This window comes from Crotalus tigris, unplaced genomic scaffold (assembly GCF_016545835.1).
Source record: "Crotalus tigris isolate CLP2741 ecotype Arizona unplaced genomic scaffold, ASM1654583v1 scf7180000020929.304458, whole genome shotgun sequence".
Lineage (NCBI taxonomy): Eukaryota > Metazoa > Chordata > Lepidosauria > Squamata > Viperidae > Crotalus > Crotalus tigris.
The window spans coordinates 238,582-261,685 of NW_024098262.1; the positions used below are offsets into that span (position 1 = coordinate 238,582).

A 23,104-nucleotide genomic window follows, 5' to 3' on the forward strand; every position below is an offset into this window, starting at 1 on the left:
TAGGTATTGTGTAGTGGGCTTCAGTAGGCAAAGAGCAGACCAGCATATTTACTACATCATTTATTGACTCAATTGGAACTGGAACTGCAGGCAATTTCCTGTAATTTATACTTTGAGCCCACAGGGCCTTAACCAATCACAAAACTTGGAAAGCCCGCCCGAATATAAATGTTCAAAGTTTCCTCCAAAAACAGTTGGAGTTAAAAGTCAGTTTCACTTTACAGGGCTTAACACTACTTTATATATTTCAATACATAACACCCATTCCCCCTAGGATAGTTATCATCCTCAGCCTGTTCAATATTCATAGTCTTTGAGATAGGCTGGGGCTCCACGGATCTTGGTGGACCGCTGTAATGTTATTGGAGAGTCCTGTTCAAGTGGAGTATTATCCCTCTCTTGTTGAACAGAGTCATGATGGCCATTTTGGTCATCCGAGAATGGTGGCGGCTCTACGGCCCTTCGTGCCTCCATTTCCCCAGAAGCTCCATGGGTGGTTTAGGCAAACTCAGAGGAAAACAGTTCTCTTGTGTGTCTGATAAAACCTCGGGATTCTCACCTGGGACTGGCCCAGCCTGTCAATGCCGCAACTGATCAATGTGGCATCTGACCATACGATCATTTCCCAGAATAACCTCGTATGACAAGGCCCCCATTATCTTAGTTACCCTAGCTGCCACCTAAGGGGCCCCAGTTCTATAGTTCCTGGCCCAGATCAATTCACCCAGCTGTACGTTCCTGGGGGGCTTCGGCTGAGCCATCTCTACCGCTACTCTGGGTGAAGTTGGCCAAGCTTCGTGGTGAGCCGGTGGCCCCACCTCAGCTCCGCTGGACTGCGACATGTTGCTGTACTGGGAGTTGTATGTTGACACAGGAGGAAGTTTGCCAGGCAGTGGTTCCAGTCCCCAGTCGTCATCCGTTTGAGTGCCTCCTTTGTGGTCCTGACCATTCGTTCGGCCTGACCGTTGGTCGCAGGGTGGAATGGAGCAGATGTTACATGCCAAATCATGTTGGTGTTGAGGAAGGATTGAAACTCTCCTGCCGTGAATTGGGTCCCGTTTTCGGACACTATTACATCTGGCAGATCACGTGTGGCAAACAGCCAGAGCAACTCAATGATGACCCTGGTTGTTGTCATCAATGAGACTGGTGCCACTTCCACCCACTTGGAATAACTGTCTACTACAATTAGGAACACCTGCCCTTGGAAAGGGCTCATAAACTCAATGTGCACCTGAGACCATGGGGCGTGCGTGGTCTCCCAACAGTGTACTGGTGCTTGTGGCATCTCCAGTTGGATTTCTTGGCAGGCCTGGCAACTTGTTACTTGATTTTCAATGTCCTTGTCCAGGCCTGGCCACTACAAGTAACTCCTGGCTAGAGCCTTCATTCGAACAATTCCTGGGTGCCCCTTGTGTAAGGAATCCAGCACCCTGGAGCGAAGACTGGGTGGAATGATGACCCTGCTGCACCACAGCACACATCCCTTGTGGGCTGACAGTTTTTTTTTCTGAGAAGAGTATTGATGGAACTCAGGGCCTGGCCAGGTCTCTGGCCATCCACTTAACACCCAGTTGAGAATGCGGCTAAGCATTCTGTCTGTGGTGGTTTCAGCTGCAATGTCCCCTGCATGTAGGGGTGTTTTAGGCAGGTCCTGGATCGCAAGATATGACAAGCTGGGGCTGGGTCCAGATCAGTCTGCAGTAGAGGCAGTTGGCTGAGAGCATCGGCGTGGCCCATTTCCTTACCCGGCTTGTGGACTAGCCGGTATGAGTATGTAGCCATGAAAATGGATTATCGTAACATTCGTGGCAACAGAATCTGTGGTGTCTGTCTGCTGTGAAGAGACCCAGCAGAGATTTGTGGTCTGTAAAGATGGTGAAGGTCCATATAAGAAGTGGTGGAACTTCTTAATGCCAGCCACTATGGCGAGGGCTTCCTTGTCTATCTGGGCATATTTCCTTTCAGCCGATGATAACGTTCTAGAATAGTATGCGATGGGGGTCTCTCTACCATTTGGCATCCTGTGGCTTAGTACTGTCCCAAGGTCATATGGTGAACCGTCCCAGGCTAGTGTTACTGTTAGGTTTTCGTTGAAATGAGCTAGGACGGAGTCTGAGGATAGCAATCATTTCACCGCCTTGAACGCTTTGTCTTGGGTGCTCGACCAGACCCAGGGTACTTTTTTATCCAGTAGGCGATGTAGCAGTTTTGCCAGGGCAGCCTTATGTGGCAAGAAAGAGTGGTAAAAATTGATCAAGCACAGGAATGATTGTAGTTCCCCTTGGATTTAGGTGTGGGGGCTTGCTGAATTGCCTTTAGCTTTGCTTCAGATAGGTGAATTCTGGCAGCATTGATGAGGAAACCCAGGAATTCTGTGGATTGCATGCCAATCTGACACTTTTCCTTTTTTAGTTTTAGGCCTGCCTTGCTGAAACATTGGAGTACGTTCCACCAGGACCGCCGCTGACTCCCCCATGATCAGGACATCATCAGAATATGGGCAGATGCCGGGAATGTTTCTCAGTGTTCGTTCCATAATACTTTGGAATAACCCAGGTTTTATGCTCACTCCCAAACTGCAAGCGGTGCACTTGGAATGCACTTCTGTGTGTGACGATTGTTTGTGCTTCTGCAGTAGCGTTGTCTACCGGTAGATGCTGGTAGATCTGGGCGAGGTCTAACTTAGCAAAGATTCGGCCTCCCTGGAGCGAGGCAAGGATGTGGCTCACTACTGGTACAGGGTAAGCATGCAGCTGTAGTGCCTTGTTTATGGTACACTTGTAGTCTGCGCAGATGCGAACGTACCCGTTAGGCTTAACTGGGGTCACTATTGGAGTCTCCCACTGGCTACAGTCCAGTACTCCCTGCTGTACCAGCTTGTCTACTTCCACATCAATTTTAGACTTCAATGCAAAGGGAACCCTGCGCGGTTTTAATTGGATTGGGATTACTGCTGGATCGAGGTTGAGTGAAATGGGTGCCCCTTTGTATTGTCCCAGCTCTGTGCTGAATACATCAGCATATTGTTGGCATACTGCTGCTAGATCAGTTATTTGTGCTTGATGGATGCCCATTACCCTGATGCCCAGGGCCTCGAACCAGTCCAGTCCTATGAGGCTGGTACACGGTCCCTCTACGACTACACTGAGGGGACCCTCAAACTCTCTGAATTGTACTCTAATGGTAGTTCCCCCCCCCCTTATAGGAACACGGCAATTTTAGAAGTCCGTTAGTACTAAGCTCGGTGATTTGAATGGGACCCACCTTCGGCTACGTTTGCAAATGTGGTCGAAAATCTTGGAGGAGATAATGGACAGGGCCGATCCAGTATCTAGCTCCATGGAGCATGGGACCCCTTGCAGTCTTAGTTGGAGTCTTATCTTTTCTTTGATGGAACATTGAGCCCCAGGGCCTTGGATGCTACGCTTTCCCGAGCAGTATTCAACTCTATTCTGTCCTGGGGGCCATTTCCCCTTGTGCTGCTGTGTCGCAGGTTTCATTTCCCACTGACGACCTCGGCAAACTCTGGCAATGTGCTCTTGCTTTCCACAGGCTGGCATACTGCTGTGTGGAATCTGCACTCAATTCTTTCATGCGGTCCCCCACACCTTGCACAGCTCTATGGGGAAGTTGCTTGCTTTGTGGAGTGTGGCTGTCTGGGTAGCTCTTTCTGCAAACAATTGATTTCTTCACTCTCACTGGCCTCTCCCAAGCCTTCTGCGGTCTCTTGGTGGATTGCTGTGGGGCTGGTGTGTGTTTTAGGTGTTTCTGTAGAAAAATGTAGGTCAGTCTATTAGGAAATCAGTCCAGTGGTATTATAGTGTGGGAAGAATCCAGAGAAATAAATATTTTGGAAAATATTAAAAAGGCAGAATATATTTTCCCGAAGGAATAATGGAGAAGATCTTAAAAATAAGACAGAAACCAGCCCCAACCCCTCTTTCCCAAGCAGAAAACTCAGCAGAGGCCAGCTTTTAGAAATGCAAATTCAATAATCCTTTCAGAAAGGTTGGAGCCTTCCAGCTAGAAACTGAAGAGATTAGGAAGACATAGACCCCTAAAATCTACATACCCACACCCAAATTCAAAGGACAGGAAACATAATAGGATTAATCTACCAATACCAAAAGGGCACACTCAGACTCAGGTCAAAGTACATGACACAGAAAATACTGTAAGGTCCCAGTCCCTTACTTAAACTTGAGATACCATATCAATCTAATCAGATAACCCAAGTGGAGACTTCTTGATCAAGCAGCACTTTACTTAATCAAATTAAGCAATTGGGTGGCCAACAATCTGGAATGCTGGCAGAGTTACGTCCAGAAGTGCCATACCTTAGAAAGTTGGTAGCATTGCTTTATAAACTTTGTTAGCCAATGTAAATCACACAACAGAGCCACTATGTTATAAGAAATACATCAATCTTTCCTGTATACTCCCTTATTCCCTCCTTCAGTATATGTCATCCATGTACATGTTTTCCACACTTGCGTGAAATTTCTCTGGTTCAAAAGCCGACTAAAAAAAGCAAGAAAGCAACAGTTAGACCAGTGATTCTTAACCTTTTTAATGCCGCGACCCCAACCGGTCATAAGTCGAGGACTACCCAACCGGTCGTAAGTCGAGGACTACCCAACCGGTCATAAGTCGAGGACTTTCCCTGCCCGGGAGTGCCGCGCATGCGTGATGCTGCCCCCTCTGCTGGCCAAGGCATAACTGGCAAGTGGCAGAGATGGCGCAGGCCGATCACCAGCTGGGCCACCAGCTGGCCCAGCCCAAGGGAAGTAAGGCACCCGCCGGACCCCACACGCGCCAGCAACCCTCCCTGCACCCGCCGGCCTCCCACCTCCCACCCCTGGCCCTCTTTTACTTACATTTTTAGTAGTTGCTCAGGTGGAAACTTCCAGATAGCTCGCCTTTGCTGCAGACAACTTGCAGCACCGTTTGCAGAATGGGACTTTTGGCGGGCTCAGCAGGGCAGAGACAGCCTGGACAATTCCTATTGGCTTTTGAAAGCCAATAGACTCTATTCAAGAGAGTCTATTCTATTGGCTTTCAAAAGCCAATAGAATAAAAGGGAGTAGCACAGCTAAGGAAAAGGGGGAAAAAATGGTGGACTGCGTTGTTTGGTGACCCCCGTGAAATGGTCGTTCGACCCCAAATGGGGTCCCAACCCACAGATTGAGAACCACTGAGTTAGACTAAACAATTTCCCTTTGTTCCAGAACCCTTCAATACAAAGCCTCAAACAGGAACAGGAAACAATCTGAAGAGCCCCAGAGATGTAAAAACCCTCTACTCCCAGCAACATGTGGTCAGCTTTCCCAGAGCCATTTTTCTGTCTGACTTTCCTCTTCAATAAACTGCAACCTTGTTTCTAAAGCAGTCTCCATTTTGTTTATTCCCAGCTTGGACTGGACCCTGATGAAGATTTTTCTTTCAACAGTAGTTAAGGAAGCATATAGATATAAAGGAAATTGGTCATGTTCAAAGCAAATAAGAAAGGAGAGATTAACTAAATCAATACTATACTTTGGTAACTTGTGGTGGGAAGTCAGCCCCTCCTCCAGAGAAGGAAATATTAAAAAGGCAGAATATTATATTTCCTCAAAGGATCTTAAAGAGGCAGAAAAGCATGCCCAGTTTTTCTTTCTTTTTTTTTTATTGAAAATTTTTAAATTTTACAAAAAGAAAAAAATTCCCTTCCCCAAACCCTCCCAACCCTCCCCTACTCTCCCACAACCTTCCCAGAGCTGAATACAGGCTTAATTAAAAATTTTTAAGAAAAATCTTAAGATACATATAAACCATAAACAAATCTAAATACATTCATTAAACAAATTGTAAAATAGTTAACAACAATATATATAAAAAGAAATACAAGAAGAAAGAAAGAAACAGAAAAAAAAATCCAATAAAAAAGAAAAATTAAAAAAATAAAAAAAATGTCTATGAAATATCTTAAATTTTAAATATAAATTATTCAAAAACTAAATAATATTTTATAACCAGCTTATATTGTATAAAATCTATCCATTTTTTCCATACCAGGAGGTACTTCTCCTGCGATTGATCTTTCAAGAAAGTCGAAATCTTTGCCATTTCCGCCAAATAAGAAACTTTAAGAAACCACTCTTGCAAAGTAGGCAAAGATTCCTTCTTCCAACATTGCCCTACTAACAATCTGGCAGCTGTGATTAAATTTAACATCAATATAGTCTCTTTACTATCACAATCAGAAACAATACCTAACAAGAACAATTGTGGGGTAAATTTTATCCTTCTTCTAAAAATTCTTTGAATATTCCACCATATCTTAATCCAAAAAGCTTTTATATTTTTACATGACCACCAAATATGATAATAAGTAGCATCCAAACATCCACATCTCCAACATTTAGGCTGCAAATCAGGATACATACGAGACAATTTTTGTGGATCAAGGTGCCATCTATAAAACATTTTATAAAAATTTTCCCTTAAATTTTGGGCTTGTTTAAATTTAACATTCCTCACCCAAATAATCTCCCAAGTATCTAATAGAACCGGTTCATCAAAATTTTGTGCCCATTTAACCATACATTCTTTAACTAATTCTGCTTCTGAATCCAATTCTACTAACACCCCATAAATTCTCTTAATATGAGTTCGTCTTTGATCTTTTATTTGTTTTAACAAATTCTCATCTTCTCTAAGCAATCCCACGTTACGATCTATCTTCTACCTCTCCACTATTTGTCTATACTGAAACCATGAGTAAATAATATTTTCTTGTGTTAAATCTTCCAAAGATTTTAATTGCCAGTTTACACCATCCCATCTAAGTAGTTGTGCATAAGAAACACTATCCATCTTAACTCCTCTCCTTATCCCTTCTATCGCGTGCCATGGTATAGCCCATAATGGAATTTTAAAATCACTTCTATAATATTTCTTCCAAACCCGAAGTAAAGAAGTCCTTATAATATGAGATTTAAAAACCCTATCAACCTTTTTATTAAAAATTAAATAGGCATGCCATCCAAAAAGTAAATCCCAGCCCTCCAAGAGGAGTATTTCTATATTTGTTAAATTAACCCAATCACTAATTAATGTTAAAACAGCAGCATCATAATACAATTTCAAATTCGGTACCTTGAGTCCACCTCTCTCACGAATATCTTGTATGATTTTAAGTTTTACTCTTGGTTTTTTTCCCTGCCCAAATAAATTTGTTGATACCTTTCTGCCATTCATTTAAATTAACCTCATTCTTTAAAATGGGTATCATTTGAAATAAAAAAAGAAACTTTGGCAGAACATTCATTTTAATCGCTGCAATTCTCCCCAATAGGGATAATTGCAGCTTCTCCCAATTTTCCAAATCTCTTTGTATTTTGACCCACAGCCTTTCATAATTATTTTTATACAATTTTACATTAGAGGCAGATAAAATAACCCCCAGATATTTTACCTTATTAACAACCTCAAAATCTGTCAACCTAACCAAAGTCTCCTTATCCAAATTGGTCATGTTTTTAGGCAATATCTTAGTCTTATTATTATTAATTTTGAAACCCGAAACCTGTCCATACTGATATATCAATTGTAATAACTCTATTACAGAATCAGTTGGTTGAGATAAAGTAACAACCAAGTCATCTGCAAAAGCCCTTAATTTATATTCTTTTTTATTAACTTCTATTCCTTTTATCTGCTGTGATTCTCGAATTTTAATCAACAAAATTTTCAAAGTTAAAACAAACAGCAATGGTGACAATGGACAACCCTGTCTAGTCCCCTTCTATAAGTTGTGCTGTTTGCCTTTGATAAGCCCAGTTTTTCTTAATAGCCCCAAGTCTCACTCCCCTAAGCAGAAACCAGCTCTGTAGAAATGCAGATGTAATAATCCATTCAGGAAGGTTGGAGCTCTCCAACTCGAAGCTTAGGAAGACAAAGACACCTAAAATCTACATACCGCACCCAAACTCTAGGACAGGATTAACCCACAGATGCCAAAGGGGGACGCTCAGACTCAGGTCAAAGTACATGACACAGGAAATACAAAGCCTTAAACAGGAACAGGAAACAAAAGCCCAGGTGGGTATAAAAACTCACTCCCTATTACATGTGCTCACTCTTTTCTTCCAGAGCCATCTTTCTCTCTGGCTATCTTCTTCAATAAACTGCAATCTTCTTTCTAAAGCAGTTGCCATGTTTATTCCCAGCTTGGACTGGACTCTGATGAAGACTTTTCCTTCTACATCGTCATTTCTCACTTTATAGATGCCTATATTCTGTGTAGTGTGAATACTTTAGTCCAGTGCTTCTCAACCTCAGTAGTTTTTAAATGTGTCAACTTTAATTCCCAGAATTCCCTATCTGAGGCTGAAAAACCCTTCTTTACTCAATCAGTATATACCACAAATCTGCTTGTATTGCATAAGTATTAAAGTTAATGAAAAATTCTGCTCTTTGAATTGACCCTGTGTGAGAGATCCATCATTTGCTGTTAAGAAGCTGTTAATAAATTAAAGTTTCTTTTTATTTGTTGGTTTTCTTTAACTGGGTAAATTAATATATTTTTCTAGAACAATGTGAACTTAGAAAATATAATTGAACACATCATGGATAGATTAGCCATGAGTAAACATGTCATGAGACTTCTGCCAGTGAAGTAACTGCCTTCCCTCGCCACAACATTGTGGACATGTCTCCCACTGCTGTTATGTCTAGTCTTATTTAGATTATGATTCCTATCCTGATCATAATGGTAGGAATGACAAACATTTTACTCTAAACACACATTGCTATTGCGACAGAACTATAAAGCTTCAATTAGCCATTGTTAGACACAAATTAGTCACAAATTGAAATCCACTCTACTTGAGTTACAAATAGAAGTTTATTATACTTCACAACAAAGTCTAAAAAGTAACAGTTTGCAAAGCGTGGTGGATTCAGGAAGGCAAACAATTCAATGTGGCCAAGCACTGAATCACACCCCAAATTCCAAAATCACATATTATTATACATCCTATTGTGATGCCCCATTCCCTCCCCCATGGCCCCATTGGCTTAGGCTTTGGAAGTTACAATCTATCAAAAGCGCCTAAACTTAATACATTATCTCTGCCCCTGTTTGCTTACATTATACTAATAAGATCCCTCCCCTACAATCCTGTTTACTCAGACCATATATGTACATGCTTATCAATTCTAAAGGAGAGATGTCTCCCATCTTCTACACCTGTTAGGTCAAGTAGGGGTACCAGGTACCAGAAGGTATTTAAAAACAAATCCTAGATGGTGACTCACACTGAGCCCCACAGTAATTCCTGTTCGCCCTTGCCTCCACTTGAGGCTTGTATTTTCCGTATATACTCAAAGCATCTACTCAGGCAATTGATTATAAAATGATAATTATAAAATATAAAATATGCTTACATGATAATACTAAAAGTATATATATATTTATTTTTAAATATCCTCGCTACTTCCAGTTTTTTCCACACCATGACTTCATATTCAAAGGAATACCATGAAAAAAGGGAATGCTACTACATACTGATATATTTTTTAAAAAGAGAAAATTATGCAGACATACATACAGTATATTTGTTTGTATATATTTATGATGTAAACATACATATTGATAATTAACAAATCTCAGATTACTTCCTACCCTTTGTTGCTTTCTTCAATAGAAAAAGAAATGTCAACAGGTTGCCATAGGAGTTTTCTGATAAAGGCCACTGTGAACCAGACACTTCAAGGCTTAGTTTACAGGTACTGTTCAACTTACGACCATAATTGAGTCCAAAATTTCTGTTGTTAAGTGAGACATTTGTTAAGTGAGTCTTGCCCCATTTTATGACCTTTCTTGCCTCAGTTGTGAATCACTGCAGTTGATACATTAGTAACCCAGTTGTGTTAAGTGACTCTGACTTCCCCATTGACTTTGCCTGTCAAGTCACAAAATGTGATCACATGACCTTGGAACACAATGTAAGGTTTTCTACTTAGCCTCACAATTGCCCCAGCATTACTCAGGAATTTAAAAGAGCCAAAGAAAGTTCTGAGCCGAGGTTTCAACAAAGATTACAACTTTATTTTGATCAAAACAGAGAGGGGCTGCCTGATTCCTCTTCGTGGCTGGTAGAGGAATGAAGGCAAGCAAGCAGAAAAGATGTCTTCCACCTTTTATACCTTTCCAGAACAAAAAGATCAGGTCTTGGTATCAGGCATAAGATGGCACAAAAAAACAATTCTTAGATGATGTCTCATACACAGCAACCCAGGCTCCATCCGTAACTCCTTTTTTCCCCTCCCCTTACTGTGCTCTTTTCATATAAGCAATCACCTATGCCTAAAGCATGAAGCCCTTACTTTTCCAATATATATATATATATATATATATATATATATATATATATATATATATATATATATATAGGAAAAGTAAGGGCTTCATGCTTTAGGCATAGGTGATTGCTTATATGGAGAGAGAGAGAGAGAGAGAGAGAGAGAGAGAGAGAGAGAGAGAGAGAGAGAGAGCATCTGATCAAGCAATTAACTACAAAATAATGATTGCAAAATAACAAAACAATGATTACATGATAACACTATAAGTATCAATATAAAATGGTTACTATATATAAAATAAATGCTAATGTCAAACTTAAACATACTAAAATCATAAGCACAATAAAATCCCTTCAACAGCAATGGTCATAAGTATGGACCTGTTGCCAAGCTTCTGAATTTTGATCATATAATTATGAGGATGCTGCAAAGGTTGTAATTGTAAGTTACTTTTTTCCACGCCATTGTTAGTAGTAGTAGTAGTAGTAATAGTAGTAGTAGTAGTGAAGTTGGAAGGGACCTTGGAGGTCATCTAGTCCCCCTGCTCAGGCAGGAAACCCTATACCATTTCTGACAAGTGGCTGTCCAGTCTCTTCTTAAAAACTTCCAGTGTTGGAGCATTCACCGCTTCTGGAGGCAGGTTGTTCCACTGGTTAATTGACTGTCAGGAAGTTTCTCCTTATTTCTAGGTTGCTTCTCTCCTTGCTTAGTTTCCACCCGCTGCTTCTTGTCCTGCCTTCAGGCGCCTTGGAAAATAGCTTGACTCCCTCTTCTTTGTGGCAGCCCCTGAGATATTGGAAAACTGCTATCATGTCCCCCCTCATCCTTCTCTTCATTAAACTAGACATACCCAGTTCCATACTTATATGCTTTAGCCTCCAATCCCCTAATCATCTTTGTTGCTCTTCTCTGTACTTTTTCTAGAGTCTCAACATCTTTTTTACATAAGTTTGAACAGTCACTAAATGAACTATATAGTAAATCGAGGACTATGTGTATTTGATTAATCCTTTCACATGTCTGTTTTGCTATCATGCTGCCATTCCTGTGAGAATTAATTTTCTTCACACTTTCCCAAACTTAGTGGCTGAACTACTGGCTAATTGATAGGAGAGGTAGTTCAAAGTAGTTTCTGGATAGACTGAAATATCACAGCAATTGAACTGATTTAAAGATGGGAGCAAATGTAAGAGATTTCCTCCCACACGCTTACAGATTGTACAAAGGCAACATAAATGAGAAGCACACAATCTTGTGTGAAAAAAGCACACAATCTTCCATAGCCTGCCTCCTTCCAAATATTATATTACTATTCATATCATCGCGTGAGTCTGATAGTTGAGCTTGGGATGGTGTGTTGCAATCTGACATATCAGGATCATTTATTATAATTAATACTATCAATTTTCCCCACAAGAGAAAAAAACACTGCAAAATCAACAGAGGAAGCTTTATATGTATCTAAGTGTTTTTAAATCCATTACTTCCGCTTTGGGAGGAGCGACGTTTGAGATAGTATAAAACGTTGCGTCGTCACTCTACGCCGGTCTAAGCTCAACAGCCGAAGTGGAGGGGAGCTGCGTAGTGGCTGCTCCAAAGAAGACTGTGCTGTCGCCATGGGGGGAGGCGATCTGGTGAGAAAAAAGGAGGGGATGGAGAAAAGCCGAGGTAGAAGGAGGGGAGGAAGGGATCGAGAATGGGACAGTCCGAATTGCCTTGGATTTGAGTTAATCGAAACTAAGAGCTCATTTCTTATCTCCATCCGGGGTTCACTTGCTATGTACACATTTGGATGAAAATACAGGGATATTTCATATAATTATATACTATATTATATAATACATAATTTTATAATTATATAATTGAAATGTAAGGACGTTTTTAAGGGTGGAGAGACTTGCGCTAGAATGGGGGAAAGTCTCGGTTGGAATAGAATTATGGAAAGCAGTTCAGAAGAAATGGGGTAAGGGCAGCAGCATATCTTCTTTAATTTAAGCACTTGCTAGAGGTAAAGAGCTTTTTTATAGCAACCTAAGTCACTTATCACTAAGTCATAATCTAGTTTGTCTAGTTTATTAAGATGTGATATCTTAGCTATTGTTTCACATATCACCAATGTATAATCTGGTTACTTTGCTTTAGCAGGTTATGATATTTTAGCTATTGTTTAAAAGCCATGGTTTATTGTATATTGTGAGCCCAGTTAGTATTCAAATAGTATATTCAACCATTTTAAAGAAAAATACGACTTTCTATAATGTGTGAATCTAATTGGTGAGGATAGGACCTCCAACATGTTCTTAATGTACAAATTAACAGACTATGGAAACTTCATTTGGAATGGAGGACATGAATAGCCCCACAGTCTAAAATTTGTAATGTGCTAATTGGGCTTATTAAATCAATAATCTGAAATTGACCGTTGAAGCAAAATGTATGTGTTGTGGAGTGGTTAGCTGCCATTCTGTTATAGAAAAATGACTGTAAACTATAAAATGAGGAAACTATTTGAATAGCAATATAAATATGGCACTCACATTTCTATGTATTTAATTTTAGTTCACTGAGATTTGCATTCAGATATTTTTATGGTTGATATTTTTTAATATGTATAGCTTTTGTAAAGGAAATTTTCAGATTAAATCAAGATAAATGTTTTAATCTTCTCTATAGAATCTTAAAAAAAGCTGGCACCCACAAACCCTCCGTAATGTGGAAAAAGTTTGGAAAGCGGAACAAAAGCATGAAGCTGAACGGAAGAAAATTGAAGAGCTACAACGAGAATTGCATGAAGAGCGAGCACGAGAAGAAATGCAGCGTTATGCAGAAGATGTAGGCGCTATCAAGTATGTTGACTTGGATTTACTGGTTTGCAACCATAGAATTGTGGAATAAGAAAGAACTATTTAAGCTATCAATTATCTACACTAATTTATATTACAGTATCCCTGACAGAGATTGTGTAGCCTCTATTTTAAAGAATTGTAGTGAAGAGAAAACCATCACATCTTTGGATAATTGATTCTATTGTTGAATTGGATTTACTTTATTTACTTTGAATGTTCAGTGAGAATCTGTCTTTGTCAAGAGTTTTGTTGAAATAAAGTACTATGTCTTCAGCATTCTCATAATGCTTAACAAAAGCTATTCAATTCCAAGATCTGTGTTTTTGATATTTCCATACTAACTTTTGCTATTTGTTTTCCAGCACTTACTACTTAAATGTCTATGGAGATGCTCAGTCATCCAGGTTATGGTTGTCCCAAAGTGCTTTTTCAAGAAGCAACTGGACTTTCTTTTCTGCTCTGTTCCTCCACACACATTTGCACTACTCAGGTGACCCTGAGGACATAGATAATCTCCAAATGGGCTCATTCTCCATCTAGTCAGATCTGAAGAAGCTTCTTGGATGAGAAGCAAAATGTCTTCAGAGTAAAACAAGGAAGTCCAATTGCCTCCTGAAAAAGCATCTTTGGGACACTTACAAGTTACCATTACCTGCTTCAGATTTAAAACCACTCCCTATCTTGTAGATACTTAGCACTTCACCAGTTCCCTAGGATTTTTTTAGTGAAAATATAATTGAAAGCCAAATCATCCCAAAATTGAGTTCATTTAGATCTGAATATTTAACTAATTAAAATTTAATAGAATTTGTTCCTGCAGGGTCAGTTCTGCTTCTCACAATTGCCTGATGGAACATTTATCTTCCCATTATAGATGACTGAGTATAGAATAGCTTTGCCTTTTCATTGTTACCTCTTAATATTTTTCCATTATTGAGCAGCCAAAATATCAATTATGTCTTCCTTAAAGAAACCCATTTTTAGCAGCTTTCACTTATCTCAGTTCATTTTGAGCTTTAGCTTTCCTACTACTATTTTTGTACCTATGAGCTAGCTATCTGTACCCTTCTTTGATGACTTGGCTCTCTTTCTATTTACTATGTGTCCTTTTTGGATCTATTAAGCTTTTTGTGCAACTATATTGGTTACATAATTGTTATAGCTAAAACTGAAAGGACACCTCAGCTAACATTAAGAGTACCAAAATAAATACACGACAAGTAGTGTTTCCTGTTGGACATACTTAGTTTATGTAATTTTTATATACATATAGACACATACATATACATATACATACATGTCTGTGTGTGTGAGAGAGAGAGAGAGATCTGTGCATAATACTCTGGTCTGCAAGTGACCTTAGCATAACATCTTCTAGACTGGAATTCTAGAATGTAAAGTAATTAAAGGTGATACTGTTCTGTATATGTGAAATGCATTTTTAATTCAAGAATTAAGTGGATAGAAAGAAATTAAGGAAACAAATTTCTCATTTGGAAATCTAATGCTTCTTGATAAAGCTTTTTTCAATTCAGTTCAGAAAAATGTATTTTAATTAATATTACATTTTCCTTGATAAAAATGATGAGATCATTGGAATGTAAAAAAAAATTAAAATGTATCCCTTCCTCTAGCAATTGTATTTCCCTTCTATCAGCCCTGGAAAATAATCATCTTGATAAGTATCATCGTTTATTTTCTCCAATCCAGGAGTTCAAAGTTTTTATTTCTTGCATTTAGCATTCCCCAACTCATCCCAAGCTCTGGACTTATCCATATGTGTAATGTGTTCTCATCCTCTTTGTAACCTCAGCCCCCCAAACATGTTAAATATTCTGCTCTAAGACTGCTTGCCTATTATAGTCATCCCTTTTTTTTTTTTGCATCATCTTCTCTTCTGACTGAGTTGACTTGAAAGTTTTAATGGTATATATTTTCTTCCAAATAAATTAGAAAAAAAGATGAGAAGTTGGAATGGATGTACCAAGGACCAGGTGGCATGGTGAACAGAGATGAATACCTTATGGGGCGTCCAGTTGACAAGTATGTCTTTGAGACAGCAGAGGACAAGGAGGCAGGTTGTTCTTCTGAAACTGGCCTTCTGCCAGGCTCTATCTTTGCCTCCACAGGTGCCAATTCTGCCTTGGATATAGCTAGCAAGATTCGGGAAGATCCTCTTTTTATGATAAGGTAATTAGGATTGCTTTCAGTGTGAAAGAAAGAGTCAGAAAGTATATAAATAAAATATATAATAAATGAATGGTGATGGTCAGGATGATTTATAAAATGAAAGCATTGAAATATCTATAGTATTAACATTGTAAAAACCTGAATTATTCCCATTAATGTCTACAGTGCTTTTCTTTTACGTTTTTGTGCAAAATTTGATCAGAGATGCTAATTCTATAGATTGGGTATTGGGAAATTATGACTCTTTGGATACTATAACTATATCTGTGTATTAGGAAACCTTTGTGGTCACTGGTCTTATACAAGATAATTCTAAATCCAATTATAATCAGTAAAAACAAAATAAACAAAGCCAACTAAGTTTTGATAGAAGATAGAAACCATTAATTCTTGGAAGACCATAGGTATCACCCTCTAATCACAAATTATACTACTGAAATAGAATATCTGAAAATTTCACCTGAAATTACTTAATACATTAATATTATTTTGTCTGTATAGGAAGAGGGAGGAAGAGAAGAAACGTGATGTTTTGAACAATCCTGTAAAAATGAAGAAAATCAAAGAACTGGTATGTTAATGCTGAATGCTCTATGAATGTATACAACAGAATGCTGTTGAATTCCATGATGACAATCTTACATATATTGAGCAAAATTTACTGGGGCTTTTTTCCAGTTTGATGTAATTGTTAAGGTGTTGGCAGAGAAATAAGAAGACTGAGTTCTAGTTCTGTCTTGGGCACAGAAAACTAGCTGCCTGACTTTGGACCAGCCATTCTCTTTCAGTCCAACTCACCTCACAAGGTTCTTGTTATAGAGAAAATAGGAAGAGGCAGGAGTATTAGGTATGTTTGCCACCTCAGTGGTATATAAAAAGATGGATAAACGTATTTAAAAATACACTTAAGATAGGTATTACTTATCAATAACAAATTATCATGGGCAGAGTTGGGAGTTTAAAGCAGAGGCCCCCAGCCTTTTGGGCACCAGGGACCAGTTCTGTGGAAAGAGGTTTTTCTGCGGACTAGAGGGGGTGTGGTTTCACATGCTGCCTGCATTCCATGAATGGGGCTTCGCTTGTTTGTGTGGCCCAGTTTCTGGCATGCCACGGACCAGGGATTGGGGATCCCTGGTTTAGAGTACCATTTTTTGAACTGGAGAGAAAGTAATTCCAAGGCCTAAAATGTTTAGATATATAGACAATGTGAAGTTTACCTTAATCTCTGATGATCTTGGTTTAGAGAGAAAGAGAATAAAGTGCAGGAATAATGCCTTAACAAAATACTAAACAGTTGCCCAATCAAATTAATAGTCTTTTAATAGTTGCTGTATTTACAATAAAAATTGTTACAAATGAGTACAAACCGGAAAGTAGTTTTTCCAATTAATCTTGTACAAGATTATAGTTAGTGTTAAGATTTGTAATTAACACTAATTACTGAAGATATGAAAGTATTCCAAATATAATTAATGTAGAATATATGCTATAAAACTTCAGTCTTCTTATGGCAACTAAAATTTCATCGACATCTTCATGAAAAGTATCAGAAAAAAAATTGAAAAATAAGATAAAGTTTTCTGAGATAATATAAGAATATTGAGGAAGGTGTTTTGTGATTGGCCCTTCTACTATGGCAGATGTTTTATAAGCATGCCAATAAATACAGTAAAAGTTGAAAGTTGACCAACCAAGGGACTGAACGAAACTGGTCAACATACAGAGGTGGTCAACGTACGGAACAACTATACTGATATATATATATATATCTGCCTCATTTTATTGTACAACTTTTATTAAAGAATGTCATGTAGAAATACACATAGTGAAAACACAGGAAAATCATTCATACAATACTGTATTGTACAAAATCAATACATTTACGTATGTATTATTTTCTCCTGGTTTGATCATTCTTTCTTTAAAAAAAATGTTTTAGTCTGTTTCTTATTCTTTTTATGAAGATAAGCGGAGAAAGCACTCTCAACGCTGGCTATACCACTCAGCATACCTGGGCATTTTTCCACAGCAAATGACTTTAACTGAATTATCAAATAACTGACATCATTTTCTTTTAGGATTTTGCTTCTGCAGACGGATCATATGTTTGTGTTTTAGCAATGGCCCATTGCAGAAGCTGGGCTTGGTAGTGCATTTTGAATGTTTTGATTACGCCTTGGTTGAGAGGTTGAATTTTTGATGTAGTATTTGGAGGCAAAATTTTACTTTCACATTTATAAGATGAATCACTTAGGGATGGCTACGACAATTGTTCATTAGAAGGAGAATGGATCATTTCTTCTTCATTTCTTGGTCAATACCACTTATCCACTTCTCAAACAGGACACCAGTCATCCATGCAGATTTGTTAGATTTCCAGGTGAAGGGAAGGTCTTTGGGCTACAGGTTTTGACTGAGCATGGCTTTGCCGATTTATGAATCACCAAAGGTTTTAGCTTCTCTCCGGTTAAGCTAGCACACAGCAGAACTGTGAAACATTCTTTAGAAAGTTTTCCACTCTTACATTTGTCATAATGAGGCTCCTGTCAGGCATCGCCTTGGAAAAGAGTCCATACTTGTCAGTGTTAGAGATGTCATCAACTTTACTATCGAATCAAAACAAAAAATATTGTATTCTTTGATATTCTTTTTGAAAGAAATTCATTGCTACCAATTCTACATTTCAGTTTGCTTGCTCTTGATGCAGACTGCACTCAACTAGTCAAGTTATAGAGAGTAAATTAATACTGTGTGCACAGGTAGTCAAGATGCAACTTACAGAGGTGGTTTTCTATGGTGTACATATACTGTACAGTACACCTGGTCTCTGAAAATTAGGTCAAGTTATGGAGATGGTCAATGTAAGGAGGTGGTCAACTATGGAAATTTTACTGAATGTTCTCAAAATTGTATTAAGTACCTGTTGGCCCAATAGGAATTAGGACCATATTGTAAACTCTGGTGATTATTATGAAACTAATACTTCCCTTTTTAAATGATCCAGTTACAAAGCAGTTTGGAGAAGAAGAAGAAAAAAAAGAAAGAGAAGAAGAAGAAGCACAAGAAACATAGGCACCATAACTCCGGTAGTGGTGAAGATGAAGAGATTAAAACTAAGTATGATTTGTACACAGTATAAATTTATTAATTTAGCCTATTTTAGAGGCTGGGTTTGACTACTGTTCATAATTGCAGAGAAAAGACTGGAACTCCGTCCCCATACAAATACATGCTACTATGTAAAGGGGACTTTTGGTGTTTTAAAGGTGGTACATGTAGTCTCTGGTTAATAACCACTCATTCAGCCACCATTCAAAGTTAAAATAACAGGGAATTTAGACCTATCACACTCATGAATTGTTAGAATTTAATTTTCTTTTGCTTTAGGTCACGGGAGAAAATAGAATATCTTCATCCCCAAAAATCAGGATATGGATTGCAAGTACGTACTGTGTTCTGTAGTATTTGCTATACAATATAAAATGGAGATGCTATTTATTGGGGCCAGTTTGACTCAAGTTGTGAAGTATGTGAACTTAACTATTATCATTGAATTCCTTACTAGTGTAGATTAACTGCCAATATCTTTACAGTCACAGTTTGGGACACTTAGGTGCAGTCAGTTGAATATAGCAATACTTATTCTCTAATAAAGCAATATTTTTCCATGTTTAAACTCTTTAAGAAAATGGCATTTTCTCATAATGCTAGGTTCGTGATAGTGGCCATGAAAGGATGTCTCATAAACTCCAACAGAGTTTAGGATCAGAACAACAAAGCCATTTTCCTGAAAGGCATGTGAACAAGAACACAAATCATGACTCAAGCAGGCATAAGAGATCAAGATCACCTAGAGACAGTAAACTGTAAGCAAAAATTGGGCAACCAATCCTCCTTTTCTATCATAGAGGTTATCTTAGTGCTTTGGAATTATTCAAATCTTAAATTAGATAGTTTTTGCATACATAAATTTGCATTGCCACATTAAAAATTACAATGAATAGACACCAGAATAATGATCTTTCAAGTATTCTCAGTCCTTACATCCAGTAAGATAAAAGGACTTGAGGACTGAGAATACTTGAAAGATCATTATTCTGGCCTCTATTCATTTTTAATGTTGCAATGTAAATGTTTTCAGACTATATGGAGTAATTATATTCATTGTTCAAAATTAATGACAATTAATATTTGAATTCCCCCCCCCCATCATGATTTGGGATTTTGCTCCTCTTGCTCATTCAGAAGGCAAGTGCAGCCATTGAGTTGAAAGACATTATGCGTCCTGATAGTATAAGATAAAGAATTAGTAACAGAACAGCTTAAACTAAAGAATTATTAATAATGAATTATTATTTTCATGGAAAGAAAATTTTTGAATTGCAGGGACAATGGTATGGAACAAAAGGCAAAAACAAAATACAAGAATTTTCATAAGGAACACCAACATCGAAGACCACAGACTTTGAGGTATGGATGGGCATGGTATTGGTGTATTTTTAATATGTTATGACATAACTGTATAATGTATCGTAGGCAGAATATTTTGAAAAAAATGCATGCTCTAATACTTGGCAATTAAATGAAAAGGTTTATAAAAATAATGAGATTCAGCAACTTTCTCTTATTTTTAAAAACCATTATCATTATTGCCCATTATTTAAAGACCCCAAATGTCCAACTTTATAAGATCTCCTCCAATTTGATGGGTGAATGATCTACATTACTAAGGATACTACTGAGCCTCAATCTCTGCACTTGCTTCCTGTTGATTTCCAAGCACTTTGGAAAGCTTTAAATACTTTTGATGCACTGGATGCAGTCAGCAATTACATCAAATTTAACGTATAAATTTGTTAAAGATTCATATGGTGCAGAAGTGTAAAGAATGTATGGTCCTTTCTAGCTTGACTTAAGCCCTTATTCCTAGCTTAATTACTACTCTGGCTATTAAGTAATCACTTAATCATAGTTCTAGAGAGCCCTATTTCCTCTGCGTACAATAGCCAAGAGAAAGGTTACTCCGTAAGTTGATGATGATTATTATCATTTGAAAAGCCACTACTATGCTGTCTAAAATCATATTAATTTATTTTAAGCAGAAAATTATCTGCAGAAGAGCTGGAGAAAAGACGGAAGGAAATGATGGAGAATGCCAAATGGCGAGAAGAAGAAAGAAAAAACAATGTGAACAAACATAGAAAAGAAGAAGAAAGAGAGCAAGCGCTAGAAAAACTTTGCCAGTCCAATGGGAAGTTTATACAGTGAGTGACCTCTTCTAAAATTAGAGAAGAGCCATAGCTTAATTGGAACAGCATACATTGAATACAGAAGGTCCTGGTTCAGTCTTCATTAAAACACTTAGATGATCATTACACTTGATATAAAGCAGCAGTATCCCATAACTCAGTTTGATAGTCTTTTTGTGATGAATGATTGTTTCACCTTCCAAGGTATTAGATATAAGAAGGAAATGTTTTCCTTAATTTTTAAGACAAACACATTTGGAAGTTTCATACTTTCGTTCACTGTTTCTCAGCCTCAACTCAACAACTTTAAGATACGTGGATTTCAATTCCCAAATTCCCTTTCAAGTATACTGGCCAGGAATCTGGGAATTGAAGTCCACATATCGTAAAGTTGCTAAGGCTTAGAAACAGTGATCTAGTTTCTCTGACTACAGGTAGTCTTCATGTTATGACCACAATTGAGCCCAACATTTCCATTGCTAAGCGAGACATTTGTTAAATGAGTTTTGCTCCATTTTACAACCTTTCTTGCCATAGTTATTAAGTGAATCGTTACAATTGTTCAGCTAGTAACATAGCTGTTAAGTAAATCTGACTTCCTGCTTGTCAGGTCACAAAAGGGAATCACATAACCCTAGAACACTGCAACCATCATAAATATAAGTCACTTGCCAAGTGTCTGAATTTTGATCATACGACCATGGGGATACTGCAGTGGTCGTGAGAAAAACTGTTGAAAGTCACTTTTTTCAATGCTGTTGAAACTTCTAATGGTCACTAAATGAACTGTTGTAAGTCGAGGACTACCTGTATATACATGTAGACAGTGCTTCTGCTGGAACAGCCAGTAAAGTGGCAAATGTGGAGCCTGGATGGAGCCTTCAAAGCAGTTCTGTGAACTTTCCAAAGGGTGGGTTTTTTTTAACAATTTGGGGAGGGATGCTTCACTTTCAGTAGAACCCCTTTTAAATACTTTGCACAATTCCAATAATTTCCTCAGCCTTTTCCATAATGGGCTACTTGTGTATGAATTGGAATCTAAACATATTAGAGCAGGAACTATAATAGTGTTTGTAAACTACTTTAGGATAATATGATCTTGCTAAGGATTAGGTAAAAATCTGGGTATGAGGGAAAAAGTACAGAGGCATAGAATTATCTTAGTAATAGTAATAAAGTTGGAAGGGACCTCGGAGGTCATCTAGTCCAACCCTCTGCTCAGGCAGGAAACCCTACACCATTTCAGACAAATGGCTGTCCAATCTCTTCTTAAAAACTTCCGGTGTTGGAGCATGAATAAGAGGAAAGCTTTTTTATGTGTAAAGAGTGATGCAAAAAATCATGTATGAGTTAATGACTACAGAAAAGAGTGAAAACAAGATAGATTTTCCTTTCTAGACTTGAGAGATTTCATACTTTGTATTGTTTCTCCCCTACACACACATACGCACACATATTATGCAGAAGGACATTTAAACAGTTTTTTTTAATAACTTGGTTAATTTGTCCTTTTTTTCTTGTGTTTTTTTGGGGCGTCATCTTTTTTCTAGTGAAAAATGTTATAAAGGACAAAATGAATGCTTTTCTAATTCTTAACACCCTCCTTTATTTCTTTAACTTGCAGTAATATAAAATTGGAGAGTGCATCCACTTCGTCTCTTGAAGACAGGGTGAAGAGAAACATCCACTCTATCCAAAGGACACCAGCAGCCCTAGAAAAAAACTTCATGCATCGATGAAATTATTTTGTGTCCTATCACTGGCCACTAAGGATTTGGGGTTTTTTGTTTTTTTCCTGAGGACCATTCAGGAAATTTTCATGGGCCAGGTTATTTTTTTCCTTTGTCTGGATAGCACAAGAGAGTTCACTGTGATATTCCATTACAATGTTTTCAAATTAAGGTATTTTAAATACGTACAACTTGAGATATCCTTATAGACCAATTTGTTAGAAATCTCTGCCTTTTCTTTTATAGAAATAAGATAAGCTTTATTGTCATTTTTTTTTACTGTGGGCATAACGGCACACATCAAAAATGAAATTTAGTTGCCCGCTCTCAAAGTGAAACACATACATGACGCACACCTAAACATACTATGAACAACATGTATAGACCCACATCCCTACATATACGTAGCAAATTAATATTAAATACTGTCCATCTTGAATATATTAACGGAAGGAGGAAGCTTGAGATTAATGCTGTATGGGATGAAACTATGGCTGAATCTGGATGATCCGCTACGGATACCACGAAGCCTCCTCCCAGAAGGTAACAAGGAAAACAGGTTGTGAAGAGGGTGTGTAGTGTCCCAGATAATCTTACAGACCCTGCTCAAGCAGTGCTTCTGTGCTATGTCCTGGATGGGAGGGAGGGAACTCCCAGTGATCTTTTCAGCCACTCTCACCACTCTGCACCGCCTTCCTCTCTAAAGCAGTGATACTTCCATTATATTTTATAATGTAGT

General features: G+C 38.1%; 1 protein-coding gene across 2 annotated transcripts; it reads left to right on the forward strand.

Annotated features, from left to right (window-relative positions):
- Positions 1 to 11,850: 11,850 nt before the first annotated feature.
- Positions 11,851 to 22,590, forward strand: CWC25 (CWC25 spliceosome associated protein homolog). Of its 2 annotated transcripts, none has more exons than XM_039368741.1 (10): positions 11,851 to 11,984; positions 13,024 to 13,196; positions 15,150 to 15,386; positions 15,888 to 15,957; positions 18,391 to 18,503; positions 18,774 to 18,828; positions 19,098 to 19,252; positions 19,773 to 19,856; positions 20,486 to 20,650; positions 22,260 to 22,590. In XM_039368741.1, exons 1-10 carry the CDS (start codon positions 11,967 to 11,969, stop codon positions 22,372 to 22,374), a joined length of 1,185 nt encoding a protein of 394 aa, XP_039224675.1. In that variant the 5' UTR covers positions 11,851 to 11,966; the 3' UTR covers positions 22,375 to 22,590. The 2 variants fall into 2 exon arrangements, with proteins under 2 accessions (XP_039224675.1, XP_039224676.1); XM_039368742.1 differs by having other exon boundaries at positions 20,489 to 20,650; positions 22,260 to 22,400.
- Positions 22,591 to 23,104: the final 514 nt, after the last annotated feature.